This window comes from Catharus ustulatus, chromosome 11 (genome assembly GCF_009819885.2).
Source record: "Catharus ustulatus isolate bCatUst1 chromosome 11, bCatUst1.pri.v2, whole genome shotgun sequence".
In the NCBI taxonomy this organism is placed as follows: domain Eukaryota; kingdom Metazoa; phylum Chordata; class Aves; order Passeriformes; family Turdidae; genus Catharus; species Catharus ustulatus.
Genome location: NC_046231.1, coordinates 14,830,852 through 14,851,980, shown reverse-complemented (window position 1 = coordinate 14,851,980; position 21,129 = coordinate 14,830,852). Strand labels below are relative to the sequence as shown.

The window sequence follows — 21,129 nt, the reverse complement described above, 5'->3', positions numbered from 1 at the left end:
CCCGCGGCCCGGAAGCGGATGCGCGGCCCCGGAGCCGGCGGCGGGCAGATGGCGGAGTGCGGGGCGCAGCCCCCCGGGGGTGGCAGCGGGGCTGCGGGAGCGCCCAGCCGGCACGAGAAGAGCCTGGGGCTGCTGACCACCAAGTTCGTGTCGCTGCTGCAGGAGGCCAAGGACGGCGTGCTCGACCTCAAGCTGGTGCGGGGGCAGCCGGCGGGGGGCGAGGGCTCCGCCGCGCCGGGGGTGGGCTCGGAGGGAGCGGCCGCCGGGAGAGCGGGGCTCCGGAGGGACGGGTCCTCCGGCGGCCGGAGCAGGTTTGGACAGGGAGAACGGGGATATGGCAGCGCCCGGTGCAGCAGGTGGTTTAGATCGGATTCCAGGAAAAATTTATTCACGGCAAGAGTGGTCAGGCACTGGTGGAATGGGCTGCCCAGGCAGCGGTGGAGTATTTGATGAAAAGGCTTGTGGATGTAGCGCTTAGAGACATGGTTTAATGATGGGGTTTAGTAGTTGGGATCGATGATCCTGAAGGGCTTTTCCAGCCGTTCTGATGCTCTGTTTCTAGGCGCACGGAAAGCGGAGTCCCGGTGGTGCGGCAGAGCTGCCGGCCGTGCACAGACAGCTCTGCATTGGCCCCTCCTGCTCCTCCTTCTCAGCCCTTCTCCCCATCCCACGCCTCTTTCCCCAGAACCTTGCCAGACATTGCAGGTGTTTGTGTGCTTCAGTTGCAGACCCGTTTGACCACCTTGTTCTCTTTTGTGTTCTTGCCCTGCACTCGATCACTGGCACCATGATGATCTGGCCGTGCAAAGCCTCAGACATGTACAGAAACACGTACCTATAGAAACTGTGCATACGGCACTTAACCCTCCCGGCACACACCAGGAGGGGGAGTGTGGTCTGAGGCACCTACCAGGGATTGTCCCCGGTGCCTTTAGGCAGTGGAGAAGTGCTCTGTGAATGCATCTTGCTTCTGTATTTTAAGATCTTCACCTAGAGGAAGTAACACTGTGCCATGGACAGTTCTTAATCTCTGGCCTTTCCTGTAGGGGAAGTTCCTTTGCTGTGGTTTATATAGGCACCTCTTATGTGCCACGTGTGTGAGACACACAAGTGTCAGAAAGCCCCAGTAGTGCAGGGCTGGAGGAGTTTCCTGGCTCCAGCCTCTGCCAAATTGTTTTCTCTTTGGATTTGACAGTATCTTTCTGCTTTGAATGTCCACTAAGCGGATTCATGTTGGTCAGTGTGATTTGTGTAGTTGTGTGGTCCAGGGTCTCCAAAGTCCTGGCCTGTCACTGGCAGGTGACAGGGATGTGGTTCCTCTGCTCACCTGCTCTATCTGCACTGCCACTGACATTGTTGGTCCTGACTGTGCACACATTAACTCTTGCTGGTGCCAGGTTGCTGTGTAGTAGTGGAAACAATGCCAGTCCTGAAACCTGAGGACAAAAGGGTTGTGTGAGCCAGGCGGGGAAGCCCCAGGGTCGCTCATGTTTACTCTCCACCTGGAATCATGTCTTTCAAATAGGGGAATCTCTTGAAAAGATATTGATTCTTTGTCAAGTGGCATCTGTTCAGCTTTAGAAAAGATCTTGTGAATGTTGATTTCACTGAACTGTTGCACAGACAGCTCTCAGCATTCCCCTTCCCATCTCCAGCTCTACCCTGAGAGAACACTGAATTTCTGGGCTGCTGAACTACTGTTTTCTAGCACTGCTTTGCTACTGGAAAATGGTGATTTTTGGATCCACTGCAAGCAGGATCACTGGAATTTAGTTTGTGTTTAGTGGGGAGGCTGTGGGGTGAGAAAAAAAAAAAGAATGAGTGACTTCTCATGGTCATATGAGATCAAGAACATGGCTATGTAACCTGAAGCGCTGGAACAGGAGAAGTATGAAATGAGTAGCAAAGTACTTGGCCAGGAGTTAATCTGACGGGCAGGAAGGAGCTAAACATGACTTAGAGTTTGGAATTAAGTGTCTTAACCTTTTTCAGGCTGCAGATACCTTGGCTGTGCGACAGAAGCGACGGATCTACGATATCACGAATGTCCTGGAAGGCATCGGGTTAATTGAGAAGAAGTCCAAGAACAGTATTCAGTGGAAGTGAGTGGCAGAGATAGTCTAAATCATTCACAGGTCCCTTCTAGTGCAGGTTTAAGTGACAGTGGGATTAAAATGCCCTGTGCAGAGGGAGGTTCCTCAGTAGTCCACGCTCTTGCCTCCCCAACTGTGCTGATGGCACAGTGAGGAAAGCTGAAGTATGTATGGTGTCTTTTACAGCAAAAGTGTTATTTTGGTACAAACTAAATATTTGCACTGCCTTGGGCTAGAAAAGATGCCTGTCATGGCACTGCAGGTAGGGAAGAGTCCTGCTAGACTGTGAGAAGTAGAAAGATGTACCAAACATTGCTGTGCTGGCAGGTGGGGATCTAGAGGAGGTACAGACCTGGCTTTCCAGGCAATCTGGCATTGATGTTTGATACAGGTGGGAATAAGAGGATGACAGAGAGGTTGGGGTTGGTCTGGGTGTCTTCAGAGACTGATTTTACCTATTTTTGCTTTACTCAGGGGGGTGGGTCCTGGCTGCAACACACGTGAAATAGCTCACAAACTGATTGAGCTGAAGGCAGACATTGAGGACCTGGAGCAGCGGGAACAGGAGCTGGAACAACAGAAGATGTGGGTTCAGCAGAGCATCAAAAATGTTACAGAAGACATGCAGAACAGTCGATATCCTTTGTGTGAACTGATGGCTCTGTCTCCATGTTCACTTGCTGGGCTGGGAAGCAGAGACCTGAGCGCTTGGTGGGTGCTGACCTGTTACTGCTGGAGGAGCTGCACTGAAAGGGTCAAAAGGCAGCACCTTGGTTTGAAATTAGGGTAACTGTCCAGCCTGGAGACCTGCTTTTCTCTGCATCCAGTTTGTCCTCTGGCTTTTGGAAGTAAAACACAGAGTAATGTTTACCACACTGAGAGGAGTGCTTCTTTCTGAGTCACAGGTGCCACTTTCTTGAGTGCAGAGCAGCTCTTGTGGTTTAACTATCTCAGGATGTCAGCTCTGACGGGCATGGAGCTGGCAGACCTCACCTGCAGACCACTTCAGAGTGTGGCATGGAGATCCTTCTGGGAATGGTGTTCCTAGTGTTCAGGAAGGAAACACCAGGTGCCCTTTGAGGTCTCTGTTTGTGCAGGAAGCTGCAGTCTTTCTCCTTAACCTTGGGAACATTAGCATATGTGACACATGAAGATATCTGCAAGTGCTTCACAGGTGAGGAAATGGTGCTTCATTGGAAAGGTGTGATGCTGCAGGCCTTTCAGTCTGTCCCTGCTGCTCCTCTTCAAGAAAGAGTGGGCAGCAGACCATGGGCTGCCCAACAGCATCAAGTGAAATGTAATGTCAGTTCTGATGCTGTCCTGGGTTCGTGTACCACTGAGTTGTAGCTTTCTTTTCTCCATTAGAGGGGACAGGTCATATCTTTCACTGGTGCTTAAAGGAATAGAGGTACTGCTCCTAAGGAAATGTTCTTGCTGGGTTTCACTGTGTGGGTCCATGTGTGTTATGTTAGAAGCACTTAATTTTAAGGGCTTGGGTGGACAATGTTCTAATGACAGGAAACAAATTTTATTGCACAGTAGAAAGCATGGTGTAAGCAGGAGAATAGTATTAAAGGTGGTCCCTCAGCTACATCATTTCCCCTGCCAACAAGAATGCAGGAAGGAGACAGGGGAGGACAGAAGGGAAAGCACCACTTGCTCTGCCCTCACTCCCTTCATTCCTAAAGTTGTGGTGGGGCTGTATCAAAAATCCTTGTTCTGTTTCTGGGCAAGGGGAAGAAAACCCACAGGAGTCTTTGTTTCTTCGGTTGCCAATTCTAATGATAAATATAAGACCAGATTAATGCCTGGTGGCCAGCAGGCAGTGGGGCAGTATCAAGACATGAACTGCTCTTCCCAGCTGTAGTGGTACAGAATCACAGCTCCTTTCTGCTTCAGTGCGTGCCTGTCCTCTCCTGACCTGCCAACCTGCATCCGCTTGGTTGCTGCAGAGATAGAAGCTGTTTATCCTGGCTGCCTCCAGCCATGCATAATCTCACCTGTGTCTGGCTCTCCTCATCTCCTCCAAGCACTTTTCTCCCCCTGCACTTCATCAGCTCCTCTGTTTGCTGTCACTGCCTTTGTGCTTTCCTTGTTCACCAAGTTCCTGCTGGTGTAACGGCTGCATCTCCACCCCTTTGGCTTTACTGTTTCTTCTGGTTGAAGCTGCACTTTTGGGGGCAGGGATTGTGTGTTTTCAGTTTGACAGTGCTGGGGGCCAGATCACTTGTTACAGTCTGGAAGAGTTTACTGGAGACCAGCAGACCAAGCTCATTGCTTGGCTGGTTGAGTGTTTTGCATTTCATTGCACCTGGTTTTTGTAAACCGGTTTGTGTCTGAGGTCAGACCTCACCAAAACATGCAGAGATCAGATCTTACTGAGGGTGCCTGTCAGTTCCCTCTAGAATGGAGGCTTCATCCATGGTTTTCCATTGCCTGTCCAGTTTTCCTGTATGAATGTGCCTTACATGACTCTTTTTCCTCTCCTGAACACCTGAGCCTTAAGAGGTTCTTTCTGGACCTCTTGTGTTCTTGAACTGTGGTGCAGGCTGGTTTCAGCTCCTGGTTTTTCTATTTGATTGCTATTGAACTTGCTTGCTCCAAGATTTCCACTCTTGGACTCCTGTCAAATAGGGATTAATTAAAAAAAAAAGAAAGAAGTAAGAATATGTCAGTTTTTAGTGACTGGGAAACATAATTTCCCCACCTGTTGCTGTGATGCATTTTGCACTTGCAGATTCAAAAAGGAAGTGGAAACCTACTGGGTGCTTTTTGTACAAGTATTTGGGATATATTTATCAAAGTAGATACAAACCCAGCACCTGTCTTTGAAACTAACAGGTTTTACAGCTTGAGCTGATGTCTTTGAGCTTTACTATGCATTTTTAATGTCTTTTACGTTTTTCTTAAGTATAGATTTGTTAAACAAGTCCCATCAAATTGACAAATCCCATGTTATTTTTAATCCCTTTACCTTTTGCTGATCTGACTTTTGATTGCCTGCCTGAAATTAAGGGACATGCTTTTCTGCTGTCCACTCTCTCTCATCACTCTGGGGATCTTCTGTGTTAATTACCAAGTGAAACTTTAGTCAGAATACTGGGGAATTGTGAGTATTAACCACACTAAAGCTTAAATATTCAAAGTGAAAGCTGCAAGCTGCTTGATCTAAATATGTCAGATATTCACAGCTCTGCTATTTCTCTGTTCATGTTTCTCTAAACCCAGACATGGGAGCTGCTTCCTTGTGACTGTTGAGTTATTAGGGTGCAGGTCTTAAGGAGCTGCAGAACTTGTAAAGGAAGGATGCTGTCAGCCTGGATTCCAGCCCCACATATGCTGGGCTTTGTGGGGAGTTCAGTACAACTAAAGCAGCTCTGGCCAGTAGAGACTGGGGAGTGTTGGTTCCAGGTGTTGGGACACCAGCCTGATGTTGGCAGCCTGGCTCTGAGCCTGGTTCAGCCCCATCAATTCACATTGCCTGTGACAGCATAATGAAGGATACTTCCCTTAGGATTCAGATGTTCTTTAGAGTGAATTTAAGCCAATTCTTGCAAGGAAAAGAGAGATTAGTCTTGATAAGGATACTGCTGAAAAACTTCAGGGTTGCATTGGGAGAAGCTTTGCAGGTTCATTGTGCCCTGGGCCATTGGTACATAAGGAACTGTATGATGTGCTTGGGATGTAGATGACTTCCTTCCATGGAGGATTGCCAGGAGAAGGGGGGGTGTTGAGGAGGGGCTCTTCAGCCCCAGGAGCCCTGACTGGTTCTGTTTTCACAGGAGACACCCTCCTCGTGATTCGAGCCCCATCTGGCACACGATTGGAGGTTCCTGTCCCTGAGGTGAGTGACAAGGGGCTGCAGGGGCCCTGTGTGTGTGTGTGTGCATGTGCATGTATGTTTTGCCTGTGGAAAATTGATCTGCTATTTGAAAACGGTTTTTAATATATGTCTCTATTTTGCTTTTGATTTTTTTAAGGGCCTAAATGGACAGAAGAAATACCAGATCCACCTGAAGAGCACAAGTGGTCCCATTGATGTTCTCCTAGTAAACAAAGATACTTGGAGCTCTCCTCCTGTTGTACTCCCTGTCCCTCCCCCTGAAGACCTCATTCAGTGCCAGGCAGCTGCACCCTCAAAGCCACAAGTCCCAGCACTTGCCCATTTCCAGGAGGCTTCCATCCCCAGCAGCACCCAGCCCTCCACACCAACACCCACCAGCACTCAGGACCATGGCCCTCCCACACAGAAGAATGCAGGCACAGGTGAGAGGGAGCTACAGAAGGCATAAACAGACTGGTGGCTGATAGAGGAGGGTACATTCCTTGGCCCCAATGGGGCTGGCACTGCCAGGTGTGCAGTGCTGAGAGCTCCTGGCAAAGGGGCATCACTGCCTTTGCTGCTGCCCTTCCTTTGGCCTTGGTTAGTGGGACTGGCTGTGCTCAGGGAGATCAGGCACTTGGCTTCAGGGGATAGTGCCAACCTATAGGAGCACCTGTAGGGGAGAAGCTGGTCATGCAGGTTCATTGATCAGCAGGAAATTGTCTGAGTATGGACCTGGAGAAAGCAGGAACGCGTCTCCCTGTGCAGCTGCCTGGCCAGCACTGCCAGTGAGGGCTGAGTCTGTGCAGCAGCTGCCTTGGGGCTGGTGGGAGATGACATTCCTGGGTGTGTCTGTGGCTGTTCCAGAGTGTGATGTCCCAGCAGCAGAGTCCAAGGGCAGTGGTGACTTCGAGGGCCAGCCGGCAGCGTTGGACACGCAGCTGCTGCAGTCCTCAGCCTCGCTGGACAGCAGCTCTGTCCTGCCCAGCACCTCTACCTCCTTTGAGCCCATCAAGCCCGACTCCACAGGAGGTGAGTATGCTGCTTGTGTCGTGTGTTGCTCCAAAATCCTGCTGCTGGGAGTGCGGGCAAGGCTGCTGGGCCTGGAGGAAGGAGCTGAACTCCCTTCTGCCTTTGCTGTCAGCCAGGGTGTGCAAAGGATGGTAGGCATTTCCCTGTGAGGCTGCCAGGAAACATGGTGACAAGGTGACTGTGGCTTGTCTAGTGTCCTGCTGCTTTCTGCGACATCAGTACTAGAAAATCTGCAAGGGACACCCACATGCCACACATCTCTGCTGTTACATGTAGGGTTATTCCCTTTCAATCCTTTCTGCAGAGTAAGGTCCTATTTTTGAGACTGCATAAAGCTGTAGAATTTTCAGCCACCACTGAGAGCATCTTTGTAACTTGGGGAGTTTTCTGTATTAGGAGAGCTATTGTCTCCTTTTTCCTCCTTTGCTCAGGAACACTTCATCTGTCTTTAGTGATCTTGTGTTCTTAGTGACCTTGCAGTATATATTTGGGGAGCTCCTTGATGTGCTTTAAAAAAGGAACCCTGGAGCTTTATGCCAGGAAATGGCAGGCTGGTCCAAGGAGAGGAAAGCATCCTCTAGGTAAGCCACACTGCTGGAATGTTTTGAAGCCCAGCTTCCCTGCAGAAAACACTCAAGGTTAGGTTATGGTTAGAAGAAGAAATCTTACACGCAGCTCACACAGTGCTTTTTCACTTCTGCTGACGGCGTGTCTCAGAGCAGCATGAGTTGTCTGGAGTCATCTTGGTTGTGGAATTAGGCCTTGGACGTGCATATGTCTTATCACTGTGCCTCTCCAAAGGCATGTCCTCATCCTTCACAAGGTAATCAAGGCAGTGTGCTGGGTGAGGTTTACAGTCACAGCTGCTGACTGTGATAACATGTTCATGTCCCTACAAATTTATTTTAAAGTAGTGGACCTCAAATGTTTTGTTGCTTGTCATTGCAGCAAAAATATCTGACACGGAGTGTGGGAACAGAATTTCCAGATGATTTGGGTGTGTAAGGAGCACAGTAGGTTTGTGGGTGATTCTGCTGTAAAGCATTTCAGACTCTTCACGTAATGATCCAAACCATCTGGTTTGTTGTATTTGCAGTACTGGAACTTCCCAAAGAGCTGTCAGAGATGTTTGATCCAATGAGAGGTACGTTCATTCCCTGACCACAGCTTTTTTTCTGTGACCATCTATCCACAGAAAAGGGACAATTTGTTTGATTCGCTCCCTTTTGGATTATTTTGTGGATGTGGTTTTGTAAGGTGCTTGTGGTCATTGGTGACTGCTGGCCCTCTGCTAAAGAGTAGTTAGGCACTCTTAAAATTACTGGTTTCTGTATGTATTTTTCTGTCTCCATGTTTCCAGCAACCTCTGTTAGATCTTGCCTGCAGTGCACCAGCAAGGGCTTTCCTGTCCCCATGCCGACGCTAATCCATGTTCAGCCTTCCTGTGCTCTTCCTTCAGCTTGTCAGCCATATGGAAAAGAAAAATCCTTGCTAAGTTTTGTTTCAGATTTAGCTGCCCAAGGCTAATCCAAGCAAATAATCTGGGGAGAACAGTGTTCTCTTTTCAAAGTACTTCTTGGTGGTGGTGGTGGAGGAGCTGGTAATTTTGGAGCAGTAGGGGAGGGAGATGCTGTAACTTGTGTTTGGAGTTCTGACTCTGCCCAAGGAATGTCTGTGGGTTGCTGCCTAATGGTGGAACAGACTCTGGGTTAATGGCAAAAGAGGTGAAGCAATTTGATCTGACATAAACCTAAACTGGGAATTTTTTTAGCAGTTTATTTCACTGCACTGCTGGCAGAATACTTTGTAGCCCCACAGCCAGGCAGGGCCAGGTACACCTAAGCACTTCAGTGGTGGTCACAGGGAGATGTACATCAGCTGTCCCTAGTTCTGTGCTCTAGCTGATGTGTGAAAGTGCTGCCTTTGGGTAGAAATCCCCACAGACCCAAACATGTGTGAGTCTTCAGTCTGCGTGCTCTTAGCCCTGGGCTCCACAGTCAGCCTGGAGAACATCCTCCCTCCTTGCCCAGCACCTCTGCTGCAGATAATGGATGAAGTCCTGATGATGTCTAAGTACATCTGAAGAGTAAGTTTGAATTTACAATGTGAGCTATAAACTGGAGCAAAGCCCTAGCTGTGTAGAAGATCTAACTTACCAAAGTAACTCTGCTGTGTCACTGTATGGACACTGTTGTAAAGGAGGTGTTTGCTGTCTATGGTAAAGTATGTGGGTTTATGGAGTATTCTTCCTGGTTTGGAGGGGGAAGATAAAAAATCCAGGAGCAAAGGATGAAACAGAGTCAACAGCTACAGAGGCAAAGCTCAGACCTGGAAGAGAGCAGCACTGCAGAGCTCAGAGAAATAATCCTTGCAGGACACTCCATGCAGCCTCTCTCATCCCTGTGTGATCTCAGTAATGTTGCTCTAGCAGCTGCTTTAAGGCTGTGCAGTCTAAGCCACAGGAGCTGGACTTCTCTAATAGTGTTTTGTGCCGGAATTACTTTTACTACGTGGTTTTATCTCTTTTAAGCACAAGCTTCCTTTCGCTGCCTGCTGCACATGCTGTGCCTTAGCCAGAGAAGGGATAACAAGGGTGGGGAAAGTGGGGAACCACTCAGGAGCAGACCAGGAGAGCAGGCTGCTTTGTTACCATGCTTGTCTCTTCCCCAGAATGTGCGAACTCTGAGCTGCTGGAAGAGCTGATGTCATCTGAAGGTGAGTCTCAGTTTCCTGTCATGGTATGGTCCTTCCTGGGAGGAAGACCATGCTCTGTGACTTTACCCAGCTGGCAGCCTTGTGACTGCAGACTTGTCCTTATCTATTCTGGGCTCTGGACACAGACTCAGTTCTTGCTGTTCTGTCAGTCCCTGAGGGGTGTAAGTCTCTTCAGTTCTGTGAGGCTGACTGAAGCAGCCTCAAAGACTGTTCCTGTGGGGTGGCTGCGCTGCTCAGTGCTGTTGGCAGCTCTGAGCTGGGGTGAGAGTGCTGAGTTTGGTAACCAACCCTGGCTTTCTCTTTCCCCAGTGTTTGCTCCCTTGCTCCGCCTCTCCCCTCCACCTGGAGATCACGACTACATCTATAACCTGGATGAGAGTGAAGGTGTCTGTGACCTCTTTGATGTGCCTGTCCTCAACCTCTGACTTCTCAGTGCGGCTGTGAGCCCTGCAAACACGGACTGTTTTGTAACTCTTTGGAAAGTGTCTATTTTTGGATTCCTTTTGTGCTAGAGCTCGAAGGTCGAGTAATTCAGAGATGCTCTCAAATGGACTCAGAACCAAGAGATGTGGATTTGCAGGCTGGGAGCCTCCCTGTAGTTTGCTTCTTCCTCTGGTGCACGTGCAAGATGCACGTGCAGCTTTCCCCCCCTGCGTCTCTCCACTGGATCCTGGGCCTCACTTCAAAGGGTCTGTGTTTTGAGTGTTCCCAGTTCACCTGCAGAGTTTGCCCATGTGCCTCTCTGAGCTTCCTCCAGTCTGCATGCCTTGGTTTTTCCTGCACTCCCAGAGGCACTTTGCACCTCTTAGGTACCATGGTCAGTTCACAAGCTCAGAGGTTGTTAGTTAGATTTCTTTGTGTAAGTGGCTCGGATTGGGGTAGTTTTATTTCCGAAAGGCATCAAGAGGAAAAAAAAAAGGCACCAAAGTGTCTATTTCTTTCCATGACTTCAGACCAAGCTAGTATGTTTTACAAAAAGCACTTTTTTAGCCAGCTGTACCTCCTAGTGGGATTGGTGAGCTGAGCGCTCCCTGTAGGACCCAGGAGCACTGAGCCTTTCCCTGCTGGTGTATCAGCAGGAATGCTGGATCTGCTTTCACCCATCTGCTGATGCACAACCCCAGGGGCTCCAGCTCCTCGTCCAGCAGCTGTGCTGTTTCTACAGGGCTAAAGCAGAGGTGCCAGTATGGTTTTGTTTTTAATTTTTGGTTCTGCCTGACTGAAGAGATGTTTGAAAGGATAAGACTGCTCCAGCTGGTGCCTGTAAGGTACTCCAGGGACATCAGAGCCTGCTCATATTTGCAAATAGCTGGGTTTTTCCAACCATTGCACTTGAACCTGCAACTGTCTGAAAGGTGACCAAGCAGTTACAATTCAGTAGTATTTTGCTGTGACAGGTTATGTAGGTGTTGTCAAAATAGTGAGCTTTTTTTTACCCCTTTTTCTCTCAGGATCAGGTTTTCTGTGTATATGAATTTGCTCCCTTAGTGCCCATACCCACACTCCCAGTTCCTGATCCTGTGGCAGGTCTTTACCTACTGTGATGCCTTCTCTGCATCATTTTTCTGCAAGATTTTCTTCAGTGCTTTGTAACAGAAAGTCTGCTGTTGGGTTCTTTAGGATCATCAGCTGGTACCAGGCTGGGACCTTGTGCAGTTTAGTTGGAGTAAAAACATCCTGATGGATTTGTGTTGTATTTTGCAAGCTCCAGCTTTGGGTTTTGGTCGGATCCTGTGAGTGTCTTTACTTTTGCACATCTTCCTGCGTCCACAGTGGAAGCAGCTGTCCTGCCTTTCCTGCTCTGCAAACTGTTGAACAGAGAGCCAGGCCAAGCCATGGCCAGCTGCTGCAGAGAGGGAGCTTCCAGCCATCCACTTAAACAGATGATGTTTAATTTCTCTGCATTGCTGCTTACTGCCTGTGACCACACAACCAGCTGCAGCACCAGCACTAAGGGATGTAAAGTATGAAGAGCCTGCAGAGGTGAGAAGAGTATGTTCTTGGGACCTGTGTCCCTGGAGTAGCTCCTCAGGCCCTCTCCCTCTGCGTGGGACTCCTCCACAAGGACTGTTTGTTTCTGCAGTAACAAAGCACTAGCAGCCTCTTTGGGAAAAGCATGAAGAACTCGGCAGGAGCAATGGGACACCAGTTTGGCAGCAGGCAGCTGCTGCTGGCAAGACAGCTGTGGTGTGAGACCCCTGTGGGGGATGAACTGCCAGCCTGCATGCAGCCAGTCCCTGAACCTTCCCCCTGCCCATGGAAGCTGACCGGAATCCCTCGGTCCTGCGTGTTAACAAGGCTCCGTGGCTTTGGTGTAGCTCGAGCTCTTCATGTACTGCCTGGCCCTTGCCCTCTTTCCCAGTGTTTATGTCCACCACCGCTTAGACGACCTCCTGAAAAGGATACCTAGAGAAAAATTTACAGTTGCAAATGAACTTTTGATTCATATATAAAGATTATTTTTATACTTTTTTTTTTTTTTTTTGCAAGGAAAGAAAATTGCCTGTCATATTTGTACAGAGTGGTCTCTGACGTGAATAAACAAAAACTTTCCAGAGTTTCTCACCTTGCCGCAGCCTGTGCCTCCTCTGTGCCCTCGCCCAGGGGCTGGGGTTCCCTGGAAAGCGGGGGCCGGGCTGTTTCCTGTCCTGCTGCCGGAGGTGGGTCCTGCCACACCCGCGTCAGCTCAGGTGAGGGGGCCGGGCCTGCCCGGGGCTGGGGTGGTGGCACCAGGCCTCGGTGCGGCGGCCGGGCCCGCGGTGAGGGGAGGCGGCGGCGGCGGCACAACCCGGAACTGCCGGCGGTGCGGGGCCGCCGCGGGAGCCATGCCGCCGCCCAAGGACGTGGTGAAGATCGCCATCCAGATGGTGGGAGCCATCCCGCAGCTCATCGAGCTCCAGCAGGTACTGCCCGGCACCCCCGCACCCCTCCCCGCGCCCCCAGCCCAGCTCACTGCCGGCCTCCCTCTCGCAGACCAAGCCGCTCGCCTCAGTGCTCAAGGACGTCTGTGATACGTGAGTACCGCACTCGCCGCCTGCCCCCGCGCCGTGACAGGTCGTGACAGCCCGTCCCCGGGCTGCGGTGACCCGGCACCGGCCGGACGGGGCTGTGACCGTGCCCGTGCCGCAGGTGGAGCCTGTCCAACCCCGAGCGGTACGCGCTGCAGTACGCGGACGGGCGGCAGACCTACATCACCGAGTCGGTGAGACACCCCCCAGCCCCCCGGCCCCGCCGCTGCAGCGCCCACCGCCTCACCGCCTCTTTTTCCTCTTACAGAACCGCAGGGACATTAAGAACGGGAGCATTTTACGGCTGACCACCTCCCCGGTACATTCCTCTGTCCCCCTGTCTCCTCCTGCGCTGCGTGCCCTGGTGCTCCATGCCCCTGCAGTGGGGTGCTCCGAGCCCCCTGCCTCTGACTGCCTCTGTGACTTGAGCTCATGGTGGCTCTTCGCTGTGCATCAGACCCAGCAGAAATCACAGAGGCAGGAGATGTGTCTCAGCCTTCATTTTTCCTCGGCAGAGCTTGGCAGAGTTTGAAGAGAAGCTAAATCATCTTGAAATGCTTTGAATGTGGGGGCCAACTCATCAAGTGTTCTTGGTGTCATGCCAGTTTGACCTCCATCCTCAGCTCCAACTGGTCTCTGCTCTGGTGGCTCTGCTTCTTAATCCAGCTCCTTACTGGGGCTGCTCTAGCCTGAGACTCCTTCCAAAACTTGCACTTCAGCTCTTACAGTCACCTTTAAGCTTGTCTCATGTCTTTCAGTGAGCCCCTTTGGCTTGATTCTTTCCTTCCCGGTAGGACCAAGAAGCAGAGCAGTTGTATATCGGGATCCAGAGCAAGAATGTGGATGTGAAGACTGACTCACTGAAGAAGCTTGCGAGCCTCTCCCAGGACATTACCTTTGCTCAGGAGTTCATCAACAGGAATGGCTTGAAGCAAATCTATTCTATTGTGGAAGAAGGGAATGAGTGAGTATCAGGACAGGACTCTCCTTGCAGTCCTTGACTTTTCTTCTCCCTTGCTAATGCTGCACGAGCTCCAAGCTGGGCGTTGGAGTGGACTCTTTGTGTTCCTGACTTGTTGGTGCCTGTACTGTGGTTGTGTCCCTGCATGCTGGCAGCCAGGGGAAGGTCCCCACAGATATGCAGTCCTGACTCCTTGTGAATGTGCCCAGACTTGAACCTTCCATCCCTTCTCTGGCTGGGTTATCTGTAGCCTCATGGTGTTTGCTACCAGGAAACCTCCTGTGATCATCTTGGCTTCCTCGTTCCTGCCACCCTGAATGATCCCTCTGCCCTGAAGTTTTTAGCTGCAAGAGATCTGCAGGAGCTTGAGAAAACCCTGGTTGCCAAATACCACTGCCTGTGTGACTCTTTCAGGATGGTGCAGCTCCCCTGAGCTGTCACACAGAGAATGTGGAACCAGGCAATGCACCACATGTTTCTTGGAAGTGAACAACTTTACTGAGGGCTTGTCTGCAGTGATCTTTGTACCATAGTGATGCAGCTTTCCAACTACTGAACTTCCCCTGCCTTGACTTCCTGGGCAAGTCAAGTTCCTGGGATGACTAAGTGAGAGTCTGTTTCCTTACTCAACAGTCTCTTTCCTTTCTCCTGCTCACTGCTCTCTAGCTGTTTCTAACATGCCCACCAATGTTCAACTGCAGAGACACCACTGTAGGATGGGATTGGGGTATCTGGAGCCATCCTCACTGTATTTGTTCATCTGTCCCTCCAGTACAGGGGAGATGCTGGCTCATACCCTCAAAGCCTTCACAGAGCTGATGGAGCATGATTTTGTTTCCTGGGAAAATCTTAGTACAGTCTTCATCAAGAAGGTAAGAGTTTTCTGCAATGTCCACAGTTTGTGCCTGTGGGATTCCTTGTTACCCTGGTGCCTCAGGCTCAGCCTGCTATTGACAGATGGTTTTGTGTCTCATAGATAATGAGTTATGTCACCATGAATGCAGTGGATGCATCTATCCAGCAGCTCTCCTTGTCTATCTTGGAGAATATGGTGCCTACCAGTCGTGTGTTCTTTGAGGCGGTCAGAAAAGAAGTGACGTTGGACCGTCTGCTCACCCACCTGCAGGCGTAAGTGGAGAGGCCAGAGCACCATTCACCCCCAGCCTCAGAGCTGGCAACTCTCACATCCTCCTGCTCTTCCTCCCACAGGACAAATGCCCAGCTGCAGCTGAAGGCGATGGCTCTGCTCATTGCACTGCTGCTGAGCGCGAACGACGCCGAGCGGCGGGTGAGGGCCACCGTGGCAGGGCAGTGGCATTGCAGAATCAGGCACCACAGTCCCTCTGCCACTGGGGTGCTCTGCTGAGACCCCTCAGCTGTCAGGACTTTTTGTCTCAAATGACAGAAGTATCACAGTTTGTGGTGGCACAGTGATTGTGATGATCCAGCCTCTGGCACATCTGAGCTCTCAGGGTGGGCCCTCCTGGGGGAGCTGGGTCCTCTTCTGTGGGGTTTGTGCTCTTTGGGATTGCAGGGCTGCAAAAAGTGCCCAGAGATGTTTAAAGTCTATGTTCTCACTTTGCCTGCCTCCTTCTTTTTTGGGGGAACAAATGGTGGTATGCTGAGCTGGGGAATGTCTCACAGCCTTTTTTTGTTTTCCTAGGAGTTGATGGACACCCTGAGGGAGAAGAACATCAGGCAGTTTATCCACAAGGTGAGAAGCTGGGGTTGTGCAAGGGTCTGCTCCGTGCTTCAGTCTCTCTCCTTTTTCCCCAGGCCCTGTCCCCTGAGCCCCAACCCTTGGTGACTGTGTGTGGCTGGGTTGCCTGTGTACCCCATACCCCTTCCTTGAGAACGCCTATGGGTGCTGATTTCTGGCATCCACGTGCCCAGGGCTGCGCCCCCATCTGCCTGCAGTTCAGTGCACACAGATCTTACCCAACCCCAAGGGGAGTTTTCCACTTCCCAACACCCCTTTGAGCAGCAGGACCTGCTGGGATTTGGCTGTTGGATCCTGTGCTTGGACTGGAAGCAGCAGCATGGGGAACCTTCTGTCTCATGATCTCCTGTAGAACATTGTGCACAGCTCTGAACCACTGGGGGATGAGATGGCCCATTATCTGTACGTGCTGCAGTCTGTCAGCCTCAACCTGTGCGAGCATCGCATGAAAATGTCCATGGATCCCTACTCACAGGTCTGGGGGTACTCTCCTTGCAAGTCTGGACCTGGTCTCTCCCACCTGTGGAAGTAGTTCACATTTGGGTGAACCCAACACATTTGGGTTTGCCCTGGGAGAACCTACTGCTGTGGGGCTCACTGGCATCCCCTCCTCTCTGCTCTCCCTCCAGGAACAGCGGGATCTCCTTCAGTCCCTGCGCCAAGCTGCTTTCGAGTCGGAGAGCGAGGTGTCTGCCGGCACCTTCAGCACCGAGCGCCGGCGGTCCCTGTGTGCCAAGGAATTCCGCAAGCTGGGCTTCATGGTGTGTTCCCCCTGCATCCCCTCCCTAGCCCCACCACATGGTGGCACCTTCTGATGGCTCCCCTAAGCCTGGTGTCCCTGCTGATGCTAATGGACCACCATGCAGTGCCTCGCGTCTGCCCAAGGCACTCCTGGACAGTGAGTGCTGTGGAGCTGCTGGGGCTCAAAGGCAAACACCGTGGGTGTGTCGGGAGGACACAGCTGCTTGAAGAACAGAGCAGCAGCTGCTAAATTGCTTCCTTTGTGTTCTCCTAGAACAACAGCAACCCAGCAGAGGATCTCCGCCGTGCCCCACCAGGACTCCTTGCCCTAGACAACATGGTGTATTTCTCCAGGAACACCCCTAATGCCTACAGCAGGGTAAGTGCTGTGCTCTCCCAGGGAACTCCCTGGTGGAGAAGTGCTGGTGGATCTCCACCTTCTTTTCCTTTCCTTGTGATGTGTCCTTGGCTACACCCAGGCAAGTGTCCTACTGTTGCTGTTCTAGATGGAGATGAGTCCTTCCTGTGAGTGGGAGAAGCCATTTGAGGCCAGTGCTTCTGAAGGATCCCCATAATTTTTAGGGGCTTGCTCACAGCTTGGTTTTCAGACCTTGAGCAAACTGGGGCAGTTTGGGCAAAACCAGCAGGGTGTGAAGCCATGCTCCAAACTGCAGTGCCTGTGACCAGCTCTCACACTGCCACAAGGGAAGGAGGAGGCTGGGGCTGGATTTTGGGAAGAGGAGATCACTTGTGTTAGGGATGGCTTCACCTGTTGGGGGGACAGCATGCAGGAAGAGCATGGCATGTCTTGACACCTGCTGTTGGGGCAGCCCTCCAAGTCCATGTAACATGAGGTCATGACCCTCTTCTCCAGTTTGTCCTCGAGAACAGCAGCCGGGAAGACAAACACGAGTGTCCCTTTGCTCGAAGCAGCATCCAGCTCACCCTGATCCTCTGCGAGATCCTGCACATTGGAGAGCCATGTACGTGTGCCCAGGCTTGTCCTTCTCCCGGCCCTGCTGCTTGGGGGACAAGCTGCCAGGGCTTGTCCTGGCATGGCTGACAGCATGGGAATGGGATGTGGGGCTGGGAGATACCCAGGTTTCCCTGGACACTGAAATCCCCTGGAAAAACTGGGGAGTCTGGCTTCATCTGTCCTTCTCACCACAGGCTCGGAGACGGCTCAGGCCTTTTACCCTATGTTCTTCGGGCAGGATCATTTCTTTGAAGAGCTATTCTGCATCTGCATCCAGCTGGTGAACAAAACCTGGAAGGAGATGAGAGCAACCCAGGAGGACTTTGACAAGGTGAGGGGGGATGCTTCTCCCCTGGATGGGAGTACAAATTCAGGGATTTGGAGAATGTTGCTAAACTGGAGTTGATGTCCTGGGCCTGGCAGGTGATGCAGGTGGTGCGGGAGCAGATCACCAGGACCCTGTCCCTCAAGCCCACGTCCCTGGAGCTATTCAAGACCAGAGTGAACGCACTGAACTACAGTGAGATCTTGAAGCTGCGGCAGACGGAGCGGCTGCACCAGGAGGAGACGCTGGCTGTGCCTGTGCTGTGAGTGGGCTGTGGGCAGGGAGTGGGGCTGTGATGGGGGCCTGAGGGACAATGCTATCGGGCTGGGAGGTCAGCGAGAGCCTGCTGAAATGGCTGTGCTCCTCTTCTGCTGGCTTTCACCCCAGGGAACTTCGGGAGAAGCTGAAGCCGGAGCTCCTGGAGCTGATCCGACAGCAGCGCCTGCTGCACCTCTGTGAGGGAACCCTCTTCCGCAAGATCAGCAGCCGCCGCAGGCAGGGTGGGTGCCAGAGCCCTGCTCCAGGGTGGGGGGCCTGGCAGGGGGGCAGTGGCTTATTCCCATGTCCCCTGCCATGGGGGAAATCCCAATTTGTGGGAGTAGAATGTCCAACTCCCTGGACAGCTGGTATGGGCTAAACCCATGGGCTGGGAGGAATGGAGAGTGCTGATAAGGGGCAGCTCCATCCCCCTTGGGAAGGGCATGTCTGCAAGGGGAGGCTGAGAATTTCTCATGGCTCTTCTGATGCAGACAAGCTGTGGTACTGCCGCCTGTCCCCCAACCACAAGGTGCTGCACTATGGGGATGTGGAGGAGGGGGTCCAGTCTCCCCCCATCGAGAGCCTGCCAGAGAAAAGTAGGTGAAAGTAGGAGAAGGAGGGAGGGGAGCCCTCTGATAACCTCCAGGTTAAAACTGCCTTAAAATGGTAATTACTCCTCTGCTTGGCTGCTGCATGGCTGTCCCAGTGTCTACTTGGTACTGTGGGACTGGGAACTGTGGGAATTCAGGCTGGAGCAGACTGACTTCCCAAAGGGTGCTGCAGAGTGGCTTGACCCCCCCACTTCAAACTATGGGTTGTACTGGGCTCTGCACATGGGGAACCTGAAGGAGGGGGAGAGGAATGGGGAGAGGGAAAGGGATGGGAAGAGGGAGCTCATAGCTCCTCCACTTGCCCCAGTTCCTGTGGCAGACATGAAGATGCTGCTGGTGGGAAAGGAGTGTCCACACACAAAGGAGAAGAGCTCTGGGAAACAGAATAAGGTCAGTACCTCTCTCCTGTCCAGCTGGTGATGGGTTTTGGGAGTGGGTGGGTGGTGGCAGGTTGCATAGTTTCATAGACAGAGACCTCTTGGGTCTCCTGGAGTGCAGAGGAGGAGGTTGGGTGCAGCTCCTGCTCTGAACCCCACCAGGGCTGGGAGGAGTCCAGCTGAGAAGCCAGCTACCCCCTGTGCTGTCCCTGCAGGATGTCCTGGAGCTGGCCTTCTCCATTGTGCATGATGTGGAAGAATACTGCCTCAACTTCGTTGCCCCCACCCGATATGAGGTGAGCTCCGGGGGCCTGCTGGGGTGGTGCACAGTGCCCAAGGTGCCTCTGCGAGGGGACAGCCCTCAGGGGAGTGAGCTGTGTGTGTCCCTGGGGGGTGGAAGCCACAGCAGGGGAGAGATGGGCTCTCTGGCTGCCCAGGGCTGGTGCCAGAGATGCACATGCTCTGCTTCCCCAGTTCTGCCTCTGGACGGATGGGCTGAATGTGCTTCTGGGCAAGGAGATGACAAGTGAGCGAACACAAACAGACCTCGATGTCCTGCTGTCCATGGAGCTCAAGCTGCGGCTCCTGGACCTGGAGAACATCAGCATTCCCGACGAACCCCCTCCCATCCCAAAGCCCCCCAGCAACCTAAACTTCTGCTATGACTTTAGCCATGCAGAGCAGTGAGTTCTTCCCTGTTCCCTGTCCCCACCCTCTATGCCCTCAAAATCAAGCCCCTCCCTCCAGGCTTTGTCCCTCATCTCTGGCCCAAAGGGACAGGCCAGGTGCTGGGTGGGGGCTTGGGTGTCCCACCCTTCCCTGCCTGTGTCCTGCCCTCCTGAAGAGCATGGGAATGAGCCACCGAGCATTAGCCTCCTGTTCGAGGTGGGTGACCTGGCTGTTCTGCCCCCCTGCCATGGGGAGGTGAAATACTGACAGTCACACCCCTCTGTGGTGGCACTGATTCCCACACACTGCAGCCAGGCTTTGGGCAGAGAGGGCAGGGATGTGGACTGGAATAAAGGTACAGGCAGCCCTGGGATAGCTGGAGGGGGAGTAACACTACAAAGGTACGAATCTGCACTGCCTCACTTTCACCATCAATGTAGGGGATCCTTTCTGGGCAGCAAAATTGTTAGAAAAAAGGATGGAACACACCTTTCCATTAAGTTTGTCAAGCAGATGGCATCTCCAAGGCATGGTGTACCTGCCCTGCCAGATCCCTCTTGCACTGAAAGGTGTTTTTGCTGAGCCCTCTGTCCTAGAGTAGGGGTGTTTAGGGTACAAGCCCCCTTTCCCAGCACCATTCAACTGGGCCTGGTATAAGAAGGAGACGCTGGTCTGCCCATCGTGCCAATTCTGATGCCTTCCCCACCTGGGGCGGATACTTGCACACTTCAGCCGTGCTGCTGCACTACTGCACCACGACAAGCTACCTCCAGCCCAGTGCCCTGCACCTCTTCGTGCCTGCAGCTCCTCCCAAGGGTGCTGTGCTAACAGCCACAGCTGGTAGGGATCCGACCGTGCCTCTGTCTCCTGTGTACTGGGACAATAAACACTTGTGGAGAATTTGGAGCCGTGTCCTTTCCAAAGGTTTGGGGGAGGGTTCAGACTCACTGAGGGTCAAAAAGGGGCCAGAGTGGGTAAGGCTGGGGTGGCAGCACTGTGAGAGCTGTGCATGAAGCCGGGAGGATGGCTGGCAAGATCTTGATCGTGGTGTTGAGGTGCAGGCTCAGATCAAGTTCCCTACAGCTAAGACTACAGGTAAGGCCATTTCCAGCCTAGAGGGCTGGGAGAATGTGGATGGTCCCAGTCACATACTGGGCAACCTTTCTGTTCTTTGCATTGTTACTCGCACAGTGAAGAAGTTCTTCCCACTTCGCTTGCCCAGAAAGGGTGCGGAGCCTCCCTCACTACAGATATTAAAAAACCTCTTCTGGGAGGACCCTGCTTAATCAGGGAGGTTGGACCAACTGACCCTTTCCAACCTCGCTGTTCTGCGGTTCTGTGGGAGGATCCCAAGGCAGGGCCGTCCCCTCCCGGCCCGAGGGGGGCCCGTCAAGGGCTCCGTCCGCCCCGCGTTCCGTCCCTTTCGCCCCGGGCCCTGTTCCCTGTCTCGCCCGCCCCGGGCTTCGTCCCGCCCCGGGCCCTGTCCCGCCCCGGGCCCTGTCCCGCCCGCCCCGGGCTCTGTCCCGCCCCGGGCCCTGTTCCCTGTCCCGCCCGCCCCGGGCTCTGTCCCGCCCCGGGCCCTGTCCCGCCCGCCCCGGGCCCTGTCCCGCCCCGGGCTCTGTCCCGCCCCGGGCTCTGTCCCGCCCCAGTCTCCGTCACGCCCCGGGCCCTGTCCCGCCCGCCCCGGGCTCTGTCCCGCCCCGGGCCCTGTCCCGCCCGCCCCGGGCTCTGTCCCGCCCCGGGCTCCGTCCCGCCCCGGGCCCTGTCCCGCCCGCCCCGGGCTGTGTTCCCTGTCCCGCCCCAGGCTCCGTCCCGCCCGC

The 21,129-nt window shown here is 52.9% G+C and overlaps 2 protein-coding genes across 6 annotated transcripts; both read left to right on the top strand.

The window, feature by feature from the left end:
• The first annotated feature begins 4 nt into the window (after positions 1-4).
• Positions 5-12,228, top strand: E2F4 (E2F transcription factor 4). 2 transcript variants are annotated; one of them, XM_033069639.1, is made up of 10 exons: positions 5-195; positions 1,993-2,102; positions 2,568-2,729; positions 3,224-3,267; positions 5,876-5,937; positions 6,074-6,359; positions 6,784-6,948; positions 8,045-8,092; positions 9,619-9,663; positions 9,973-12,228. In XM_033069639.1, the coding sequence occupies exons 1-10, from the start codon at positions 19-21 to the stop codon at positions 10,086-10,088; spliced, it is 1,215 nt and encodes a 404-aa protein (XP_032925530.1). In that variant the 5' UTR covers positions 5-18; the 3' UTR covers positions 10,089-12,228. The 2 variants fall into 2 exon arrangements, with proteins under 2 accessions (XP_032925530.1, XP_032925531.1); XM_033069640.1 differs by lacking the exon at positions 8,045-8,092.
• Positions 12,229-12,432: 204 nt separating this feature from the next.
• Positions 12,433-20,209, top strand: ELMO3 (engulfment and cell motility 3). 4 transcript variants are annotated; one of them, XM_033069622.1, is made up of 20 exons: positions 12,433-12,566; positions 12,637-12,677; positions 12,793-12,865; positions 12,940-12,990; positions 13,466-13,635; positions 14,405-14,504; positions 14,609-14,760; positions 14,842-14,920; positions 15,296-15,346; positions 15,705-15,827; positions 15,982-16,113; positions 16,368-16,472; positions 16,968-17,076; positions 17,264-17,400; positions 17,493-17,656; positions 17,782-17,894; positions 18,144-18,248; positions 18,571-18,653; positions 18,856-18,936; positions 19,115-20,209. In XM_033069622.1, exons 1-20 carry the CDS (start codon positions 12,489-12,491, stop codon positions 19,325-19,327), a joined length of 2,160 nt encoding a protein of 719 aa, XP_032925513.1. In that variant the 5' UTR covers positions 12,433-12,488; the 3' UTR covers positions 19,328-20,209. The 4 variants fall into 4 exon arrangements, with proteins under 4 accessions (XP_032925513.1, XP_032925514.1, XP_032925515.1 ...); XM_033069623.1 differs by lacking the exons at positions 12,433-12,566; positions 12,637-12,677; positions 12,793-12,865; positions 12,940-12,990; positions 13,466-13,635 and adding an exon at positions 13,642-14,238; XM_033069624.1 differs by lacking the exons at positions 12,433-12,566; positions 12,637-12,677; positions 12,793-12,865; ... (2 more) ...; positions 14,405-14,504; positions 14,842-14,920 and having other exon boundaries at positions 14,697-14,760.
• The last annotated feature ends 920 nt before the right edge of the window (positions 20,210-21,129 follow it).

Coding starts and splice junctions, on each gene's coding strand:
- E2F4 (XM_033069639.1), top strand. CDS start 19: ATGCGCGGCCCCGGAGCCGGCGGCGGGCAGATGGCGGAGTGCGGGGCG. Junction 2,103..2,567: donor AAGAACAGTATTCAGTGGAA/GTGAGTGGCAGA, acceptor TGCTTTACTCAG/GGGGGTGGGTCCTGGCTGCA. Junction 2,730..3,223: donor GAAGACATGCAGAACAGTCG/ATATCCTTTGTG, acceptor AACCTTGGGAAC/ATTAGCATATGTGACACATG.
- ELMO3 (XM_033069622.1), top strand. CDS start 12,489: ATGCCGCCGCCCAAGGACGTGGTGAAGATCGCCATCCAGATGGTGGGA. Junction 14,761..14,841: donor CTGCTCACCCACCTGCAGGC/GTAAGTGGAGAG, acceptor TTCCTCCCACAG/GACAAATGCCCAGCTGCAGC. Junction 17,895..18,143: donor CAGCAGCCGCCGCAGGCAGG/GTGGGTGCCAGA, acceptor CTTCTGATGCAG/ACAAGCTGTGGTACTGCCGC.